Source organism: Clarias gariepinus, chromosome 1, assembly GCF_024256425.1.
Source record: "Clarias gariepinus isolate MV-2021 ecotype Netherlands chromosome 1, CGAR_prim_01v2, whole genome shotgun sequence".
Lineage (NCBI taxonomy): Eukaryota > Metazoa > Chordata > Actinopteri > Siluriformes > Clariidae > Clarias > Clarias gariepinus.
Window position 1 is genome coordinate 3,010,861 of NC_071100.1, and position 10,064 is coordinate 3,020,924.

The following is a 10,064-nucleotide window of genomic DNA, read 5'->3' on the forward strand; positions in this document are numbered from 1 at the left end:
AAATATAGTATAATTTACTTTTATTTCTATTTAATTTATTCTTGTGAAATCCCTAATTTAGTTATATAACTTAATTTATCTGAGTGATTATATTATCTCATATTTTATAAGTCTTAAGGTACCTCAATATACAGTAAATATACCTGTTTCTGGGAGAACCCAAGGTTTACTAGAGAACATAAGTGCTCCATCACTGAACGTTCAGTTACTGGGTAAAGGGGGGATTAGTCAGAGAAGCAAACAAGACACCAAGACTTACTGTATATGTGTTCTTTAATTTCTGGAAACAAAATATAATAGCTAGTGCAGATACAGGCATTTGTTGAACAAAAAGCTTTGTCCTGTTACACACATCATCAAATTCCTTTAAGTTATATGTAGGTATTTAAGCATTCTACAAAATAAAGATAAGCAATGGATTTATTTTTAGGCAGAGGTTTTGCTCTTGATGATCTTCTTCACCCAGTCCACCTCAGGATCTCCACAAAAACGAAAACCCCTTTTTGTCTTAAAACTGCAGAGAAAAATAGGATACAGGTAGTCAATTAAATCTTTACAAGTGAATTGTTGAATAAAATTTTAAATATAAAACTAAAATCCAAGTTGAAAACATACATGATGCCAGGAATTGTACAGTCAATCCTTGTTTTTAAGTATGAGACAACGTTTGCTGCAGGGAACGGTCTTTTGTGAAATTCAAAACAGCATAAGTTGGCCCCATTTGCATCTGTGCCCAAAAATTTAATTATTTTTCATTAAATTATTTATTTCAGGGAAAATATTAAAGTTATAACAAAAATTCATGAGTCAGTCATCTAATTAATTTATTAAATCACTAAGATCAAAACCATATATGAGCATAACTATACATCATAAGAGTTATAACTAAAGCTCATATGAACATCACTATAAATCATTCAGCTGGTGTATAATGAACACACAAAAACACATTATGGTTTCCCATAATGTGGAAGATGATTATTTTTGTAATAATGTCTTAATTTCTAGTGCATATGCATCTTAAAATTGATAAAGTGTAATCAATGAAATAGAATTGAACAAATCCATGCTATTTTAATTGCTTATTTAAAAATAGGTAAAACTCTTACTGTGTGCCATTGTGCTGGACTGAAAGCTGGAAAATCCAAAAAGAAAGAGCAGGAAACATGGAGTGAAGAACATGGTTAGTAATGATTATCGTTTTGATATACAGTGTATTATAATGATGCAGATATGACCTTGGTACTGGACTTAAGAAGAAGGGGGAGAGAGTGGGGTGGGTGGAGGACAGTGTAAAGAAGAATGGACGGGGAGGGGGTGGGGGAGCAGCTTCTCTTAGACTAAAAAAGAACAAACACCCCCACCTCTTCCTCAAGAACCCATGTGTGGTTTGCACATTTAAAAAATATAAAACTATTTGAGCAGAGTCTGACATTTAATTTAATCACGGACATACAGTAGCTGTGCTAATCACACACATAAGTAAGACAAATAAACTTTATTGGAGAAAAGTAACACAGAAATGTCATGATATGTGCATAAATATGCAAGGTAAAGTTTATTTAAGTCAGTATAGTTACAGTGAATGACTGTGTGTGTGCCTTGCGATGGATTGGCACCCTGTCCAGGGTGTACGCCGCCTTGTGCCCTAAGTATCCTGGGATAGATTTCAGGCTCCTGTGAGAGTAGGTGAGTGAGTGAGTTACAGTGTAGTATAGTTTGCAAAATTATTATAGTAGCATTTGTTCATTTTTAAACATTTTATTTTACACGTGATAAATCTGTTGTTGACAAACATTTAAATTAATTATGCTTTTTTTTTCAGGTCCACATGCTTGAGTACATCTGGCAATGGAGAGATATGTTATTTCTCTGGCAATTTCTTACAGGGCAGGGCTGACAGCTTAACAGCTGATTGCACTTGAGCAGTTAAGGGTGAAGGACCATGCTTAAGGGTTAAAGAGTAAAAGCCCAGCCACACTGGGGCTCGAACCAGGGACTCTTGGATCAATACTCCAACACCTTAACCACCCTGCTTCTCTTGTCTATTTATATGTATAATAAAATTCACATTTTACATTCTGCTGCCTTATACATCTGAGCATTTGAGGGCCAAGGGCCTTGGTCAAGGGCCCAACAGCAGCAGCTGGGTGGTTACATTACACACACTCATTGTGTCCAGGTAAAGAGAGGAGCAAACAAGAGACCATCAGTGATAAATGTCCTTTAATCTGTGCAGAAGATAAAATAAATCAGTACAAGCATAAACAGGTGTAGGTTTAACATAAACGTTGCCCTGTTACATACATCATTCAACTGCTTTAAGTAATACAGTGTCATGATATGGGTGGTTATTGGCACTCTGTTGGGATACACAGAGTGCCTTCTGGGAAACTGAGTCTGCAAAAGACAAAACAGTGCCCTCTAGTGGTGATTCCTTACATACAGTATGTAGGTAAAATGAAGCATTCTGGGGGGAAAAAAAAGATAACTGATGAATTAGTTTTAACTTGTCGTCTAAGTTTGTGGTGAGGTCACAAAGTTCAATAAATGTTGTGAGAGGGGATGGTGCCGTATTGTGTAATTGTGTGGATTAATGGTCTTGGCACTGAGGGAGAGCCAAAAACATTTAAAGCTGATTTATAATTCTGTATCTAGTCTATCCCATAGTGTAGGTCTGTTAATTCTGTAAGCCCAACTGCATAGCCCAAACAATTTAACTACACATCAAATAGCAATGGAAGACGTTGTTGCTTGTGGATTTGACTGACCATTAATCCACACAATTACAATACTGTAAATAAAATAGAGTTTTAAAAAATGCATCCTCTACTACAGTAATTTAACTATTTATTTGCAAATATATTAACATCTTACTATCTGCCATTGTAAAGTTCCTGCAGGACCATCAGAAAAGAACAGGAGAACATGACTGCTGATGGAGATGATCGTTTTGGAGTGTAGTATTTTACAACCTGACTGAAGTTTTACCTCCATGAAAAACCAGTTTGACACTCGTTTTCACCTCAACAATAGCTTTACTAATTGCATGCATGTATTAATAATGACAAAATATTATTTATTATTGAAGAAGAATAAACAGTGACTCTTAACAATTCAATTCAATTCAATTTTATTTATATAGCGCTTTTAACAATGGTCATTGTCTCAAAGCAGCTTCACAAAAAATTAAAGAATTGTTTTTTTGTTTTTTTATTGTTTTTTTAAGAAAAGAAAAGAAAATATTTGGAAGTGTGTATGTGTGAGAAAAATGTGTCTAGATAATAATGAAATGAATGAATGATGAATGAAATGTCTCTGATGAGCAAGCCAAGGGTGACGGCGACAGTGGCAAGGAAAAACTCCCTGAGATGGCAATAGGAAGAAACCTTGAGAGGAACCAGACTCAACAGGGAACCCATCCTCATCTGGGTGATAACAGATAGAAATAACATGTGTGTTGTGCAGGTGAAAGTTCAATATAACAGAAGTTGTGTAGATTAACATGAAGTCCAGTTCAGCACAGGGAGTCAGTAGGTGCAGAGGGCAGATGGGGTCTGGGTCACTGGAAGCACAGGAGCTGGATGTGTAGCTCCAACCATCATAAAGCAGAATTCAGCTGGAGCTGGTCCTTCTCTGGATGCTGGTTGGCCTTTGTCTACTAAAGCTGGCACAATCTCCAGATGCCTCGGGATGGGTAGAAAAATATAGAAAAGATGGAGAGAATTAGCGTAGTTGCCATTCCGGATAAGTGTAATGGAGTATGAGGTTATGGGATGAGTTACGCGTATGCCAGATTAAAGAGATGCGTCTTGAGTCTACTTTTGAATTGGGAAACCGTGTCTGCTCCCCGAACACTGTCTGGAAGGCTATTCAAAAGTTTTGGAGCCAAATATGAAAATGCCCTACCCCCTTTTGTAGATTTTAAAATTCTGGGAATTACCAGAAGTCCAGAGTTTTGTGATCTTAAGGAGCGTGGCGGATTATAGCGTTTCAGAAGACTGGTTAGGTATGTGGGAGCTAAACCATTTAAAGCCTTGTATGTAAGTAGTACTATTTTGTAATTAATTCTAAATTGAACAGGTAGCCAGTGCAGGGATGATAATATAGGTGTTATATAATCATATTTTCTGGATCTAGTGAGAACCCTGGCAGCTGCATTTTGGACTAACTAAAGCTTGTTTATTGAGGATGCAGGACAACCACCTAGTAATGCATTACAATAGTCCAGTCTGGAGGTCATGAATGCATGAACTAGCTTTTCTGCATCAGATACGGATAAGATGCTCCTAAGTTTGGCGATATTTCTAAGATGGAAAAAGGCTGTTTTTGTGATATTGGAAATATGATTTTTAAAGGACAAGTTACTGTCCAATATTACACCCAGGTCTTTTACTGTTGAGCTGGTAGTAACAGTACATCCTTCTAAACGCAGGCTGAATTGTGAAAGCTGTTGTGTGCTGGTTTGTGCTGGTTTAACACACCACAACAATGCAGAATTATAAGTTGTTTATAAGTAAATATAAATAAAATTATGTTTATGGTTAATGGCAAAATATACAAACAAATGAAATAATATGTTTTAATCAAAAAGTACTCCAAAAATCACCAGCTCATTGATTGATTTATTTAAAAGCTAAAGCCAGTTATCAGCACTATACACTATTACATATAAAGTAGAGATCCATGATGTAACAGCTGGGGTCTTGCGAGGGGGTGAGAGAATACCCAGAACAGGCGGATCAGCAGGCTGCTCCCCTGCAGAGCCTTGGCCATCCAAATGTATGGTTGCCAGGTGCTGGTGCCGTAGTGACAATCAGCACGATGGGATGCACCTAGCAGTGTGTTTATTTAAGGGCCCTGATACCTGAGCACTTATGTGATCATTGGGTAGCACTGGTAAGGCAAAAACAAAGCATGTATCAAGAACCAAAGACAGAGGCAAAAGACCCAGTCTGAGTCTATTTGAGGAGCCAAAGTTTTTGAGAGAAAGACTTTTTAAAGATTTTAACACACTTGTTAAAACAATGTTCAAATTATTTACATATATTTATTTATTTTTATGCGTTTGGTGTTATTTACATATTTACAGTGTTTTTTTTTATTCTCAGTTTTAGTTTTGTTTTTTGTGAATTAATTTACAGTCCTGTTCAAAGTTTATGGTTTGTTCAGCTAAGTCCTCAGGCTAGGTCCTCCTGAGTGACAGTGGGTTTTTGCTTTTTGTTACTGCCATTGCTTTTTATTTTTGTTCAGACAGTAACTCGTTAATTTAATAATAACTTTAGCAATCTTTTGCGCTGCACAGCTGTAGAAAGCAATTTATTTGCTCTTAAATAATTATGGGTGTGTCTATGTGTGCTGTGCTGCACCCTGCTCCATTCTTCTCCATCCTGTTGGTTTTTCATTTAGTGACCAGTTCTGTAGTGGACATCTCCTTTTTTTTTCTCCTCGGTTTAACTGCAATGCTTTCTTTAGGTGCTGGCCGTGGTGTGCAGATCTGTGGCTGCTATACATATTGGGTGAAGATGCGAGGAATGGGGTCAGCTTATGGCCGAGGTCACTTTCAGTGCTGATTACTATAAAAGTGTTGAGTTTTATAATCTTGCTCTTTAGAGCAATGTCAGTATTCATATCTGCGCCGAGTGTGGTGTGTGTTCCTGTAGTACTGGTGTGTTCAGGACTAACTGTTATGAGATCTGACTGCAGTATGTTACTACTCTGTGGGTCAATATGGCCCGCAGCAGGCTCAACCTCCCCGATGTTCTCCCTCTGGCTGTCCCTATACTCCTGCTACTGTATCCCAGCCACGTCACCCCCCTGAGTTCCCCAGCTGCTCAGCTCCATGCGGACAGTTCAGGCTTTTATTTATTAGCCTACACTTAAAACACCTCAGCCGCTCCATGGTGACTGTTACAATATTGGATGTATTTGTTATTTTGTCTCTGGTTATGCTTGCTTTGTTTCTGCTATGTCTCTGCTGTTGGTGGGATGGAAGTGTGTCTTCCCTTGTTGTTCCAGGTCCCGCTCTCTACAGTGTACCCTTGCTTGCAATATATTGGTTGCTGACCTGCCTTTCCTTTGTTGATTCCAGCCTCCTGCCTGATGCTTGGGTAACCAGGAGACCCAGAGGCCTATTTAGGCCCAGACCACAATATTATAGACCATGTATTTGCTTACTGTTGGATGACAATTTGTAAAAGTGTATGACCTTGACCTATGTCCTCTTCTTTTCATTCCTGTTATGGCCCGACATAGACCGGGGTGTAACAGTAACAAAAACAGTCTAGCTCTTTCCCCCCTCATTACACTTAAGGTTATTATTAAGCGTTTCTTATTTGTCATTTTAAACGATTAAAATCAGCCGGCAGAAAGACAAGATATGTCTCATGTTGAAGCTCTTACACCCAAGTGGAATAGCTCTCATAGGGCTGATAAACTTCATGTTGAAGAAAGATAGTGCCGATCTCAGAGGCCCTGCTCACTTTTTCTCACTCTAAACCTTTTTTACGACTAACATTCACTAATCAAAAATAAAGTGGGGAAAACCACGGCAATCTTTCAAAACTTGGCAAAACAGCAAACAGCCTTTCGCACGCTCTCCTCACACCCAGCACATGTACAGAGCGAGAGAGAGAGAGAAAGATGCACGCTATTACTCAAGTGTGCAATTTCATTTTGAGTTAAAGTGTTGAAAACACATAGAAATCACACATAAGCCCTTAGTAAAGGCTGACTCCCCCAGTGAGAGTGAGAAAGTTTATTTTTAGGTTTTAGAGTCCAGTTCGGTGTTGAGCTGATGATGGAGCTCTGTTTATTTTATATTTTCAGTTTTATTTACTTTTCTTTTTGGTTCCAATTATTATACCCAATGGGAAGAGCTTCCCATATATGTACCATAAGCACTATCACACTCTTTTTTCGTTGACCTGCTCAGAAGCACCAAGTGTATAAATTTACATAATATTCAGAAGCTGGATATTTTTGTACTGTAAATAATTTTTGAGTGATTTTAGGAAATCTTCTAATATTTTGAAATACTGGTTTATTGAATATTATATATTATTGAATATATAGAATATATAAAGGCCTTGATTTTTAAATTAAGTTATAATAAATAAATAATTAATCCATAATGTTCTAAGGGTTATTTTATTTTTCATTTTATTTTTCATAAAGTACATGGTGACTTTTGGGACACAATGTACTGTATACATGTATTCTCTTATCCTCATTCATGTGATCTTTTAGTTTTTGATTTTTTTTTTTTATTATTTTATTCTATTTTGCTTTTCTTATTAGGATGTGATTATTGGTTGTATTTTATTACGTGAGGTGCTCTGAATAAATATATAAGGTAAATCAGTGTAATTTGCAAAATTCAATAATTATTTCTTTTTTTTTTTTACCCCTTTTGGTGTGAAACTCAAATTAATTATATAACCATTTTAATCTAATTGGCATGTGACTGGTTACATTTAAGTCTCCTGGTATCTTAGTCTAAACGTGACTGTTACTGTAAGAGTTTATTAAAAAAAAAAAACATACCAAACCATACACTATTTTAAATTATTTCATTACAAAACAAAATATTAAATAAAATATAGAAAGGTATAAAGGCTCTACACTGACTCCCCTAAGGGGGGCGCTCCATGGACCAACACTCAGTGACTGGGTAAAGGGGATTAGTGAGAGAAACAAACAAATGACCATGACTTGTAAAAGTCTTTTAATTTGTGCAAAAAATTAAATTTCATTGAGAGCAAATACAGGTGTTTAATAAAAGTGTTGTCCTGTTGCATACAACATCAAACTGTTTTAAAGAATATGTAACATCAATTTTTTTTAAGTAAAGGACTGATGTTTAGGCTGAAGGTTTACTCTTTATGATCTTCTTCACCCAGTCCACCTCAGGGTCTGCACAAAAACTGTAACCATTTGTTGTAGTAAAACTGCAGAGGAAACAAAAGGACATTTATGAGTCATCTTTAGACTGTCCAAGTAAATTGTTAAATAAAAAATAAAAAATTAAATGAGGAGAAGCCGAGTTAGAACATACATGATGCCAGGAATTGTACAGTCGGGTCTTGTTTCTTGGTAGGAGACAACATTTTCTGCAAGCAATGGGGTTTTGTGAAATTCAAAACAGCATAAGTTTGCCCCGTTTGCATCTGTGTGAAAAGATGTCATTATTTTAAAATTATTTCACACTAAATGTTAAAGTTAAATACAATTTATGAGTCAGTTGCCCAATTAATGTATTGGGGCAATTAACTAAAAACATTAACTGATTTTTCTCTGCTGCCAGAAAGTATGGTCATAAATACAGTATAAACAGCATACGGTGAAAACAAAAGGAAAAAAAAAAAAACATTTTCTTAAACAAATTACAAAATTCAGCAACAGCAGGTTACAAACTGAATCAAAGTGTCTGGACTTGTGTTATAATGTAGAAGATGATTATAATTATAATGTAATCTGTATACCTAGTAAATATGCATCTTGAAATTCTTAACAAAATTGAATAAATATATTTACATTTGTTTGCTCCTTTAAAAAAAAGGTGAAAATCTTACCTTCTTCCATTTCGCTGGACTGAACGCAGGGGAGTCCCAGCAGAACCAGCAGGAGACAATATGGAGTGGAGAACATTGCTTCTGATGGAGAGGATGATCGTTTTGATGCACAGTTTAATATAAAAATGCACATATGACCTTGCTAATGAAGTTATTAGGCTTAAGCAGAAGGAAGAGGGTGGGTGGTGTTAGGGAGGAGGCTGATGTGAAGAAGATAAGTTTTTCTTTTATTGATTAAAAAAAAAACACCCCCACCCTTTCTTCAAGAACCAATCTGTGGTTTGAACTTTAAAATAAAATGAGCAGTGTTTGACATACAGTTTCACCTCAGACAGTAGCTGGGCTAATCACACAAATGAATATTGGAGAATAGTAACACAGAAAGTAACTTAAACTGGAATTTCAGTTTAACACCATGGTTGTGAGAACAATACTTTCTGTGACGACCCTGACGTTTCTCCAGACCCTACTGGGAAGAGTGTGGCTAATCCTGATTGGCCTATCATATAAGTAATTGCTAATTGGTAGCCTATATAAGACTCTGTGGGGGTTAACTGGGATTAGACTCTTTGGAGAGTCTAATCCAGGCTCTCCCGTCCATCATCTTATTCAACGTCTGCTCCCTGGACAATAAACTGGACTACATCCGACTCCAGCAGGCTACACAGCGTGAGGTTAAGGACTGCTGTGTCTTTGTTTTTATGGAGACATGGCTCAGCGACAGAGTACCGGACGCCGCTATTCAGCTAGACGGGCTAGCCTTGTTTCGCGCCGACAGAAATGCAGCTCTGTGCGGTAAGACTCGCGGTGGCGGCTTGTGTGTTTACATCAAGACGAAATGGTGCAAGAACTCTGTGCTAGTTTCTAGTTATTGCTTATCGCTGGTGGAGTTTGTGACTGTAAGATGCAGACCTTTTTATTTGCCACGGGAATTCACCACTGTAAATGCTAAGGAAGCGCTATGGGAACTGTATACAAAATTCAGTGAACTGCAAAATACACACCCGGATAGACTGTTTATTGTTGCTGGAGATTTCAACCATGCAAATCTCAAGTCAGTGTTTCCTAGATTCCATCAATATGTGGACTTTGCAATGAAAGGAGAAAACACACTGGATCTTGTTTACACAAACATCCCCGGCGCATATCGGGCAGAGGCCCGCACCCACTCCGGCTACTCAGACCACATCTCTGATATGGTAATTCCAGCATACAGACCACTCGTCAGGTGTTCAAAACCAGTTCTGAAGCAGGTGAAAACATGGCCAGCAGGAGCCATCTCTGCTCTTCTGACTGGAACATGTTTAGGGAGGCTGCAACTTACGGCGACTTTACTGTCTTGAAAGATTACACGTCATTAGCCATGACTCACTACAGGATGACATCACCAGCCAGTGACGGTGATGGCTCCCTCCCAGATGGACTGAACAACTTCTACGCTCGGTTCGACAGGCAGAACGACGTGACGGCGAGGAAGACCTTTGAACAACC

The 10,064-nt window shown here is 37.5% G+C and overlaps 1 protein-coding gene and 1 long non-coding RNA gene across 2 annotated transcripts; both read right to left on the bottom strand.

The window, feature by feature from the left end:
• Window positions 1-488: 488 nt before the first annotated feature.
• On the bottom strand, window positions 489-1,285 carry LOC128518408 (uncharacterized). The gene is made up of 3 exons (XR_008357717.1): window positions 1,110-1,285; window positions 616-727; window positions 489-514 (listed from the first exon to the last, which is right to left on the bottom strand). It is a non-coding gene; the product is annotated as an uncharacterized LOC128518408 (long non-coding RNA).
• Window positions 1,286-7,709: 6,424 nt separating this feature from the next.
• Window positions 7,710-8,730, bottom strand: LOC128518364 (C-C motif chemokine 18-like). Its single transcript, XM_053491443.1, has 3 exons — window positions 8,574-8,730; window positions 8,057-8,168; window positions 7,710-7,949 (listed from the first exon to the last, which is right to left on the bottom strand). Exons 1-3 carry the CDS (start codon window positions 8,704-8,706, stop codon window positions 7,862-7,864), a joined length of 333 nt encoding a protein of 110 aa, XP_053347418.1. The 5' UTR covers window positions 8,707-8,730; the 3' UTR covers window positions 7,710-7,861.
• Between the last annotated feature and the right edge of the window lie 1,334 nt (window positions 8,731-10,064).

Coding starts and splice junctions, on each gene's coding strand:
- LOC128518364 (XM_053491443.1), bottom strand. CDS start 8,706: ATGTGCATTTTTATATTAAACTGTGCATCAAAACGATCATCCTCTCCA. Junction 8,169..8,573: donor GTCCAGCGAAATGGAAGAAG/GTAAGATTTTCA, acceptor CTTTTCACACAG/ATGCAAACGGGGCAAACTTA. Junction 7,950..8,056: donor TGTACAATTCCTGGCATCAT/GTATGTTCTAAC, acceptor TTTCCTCTGCAG/TTTTACTACAACAAATGGTT.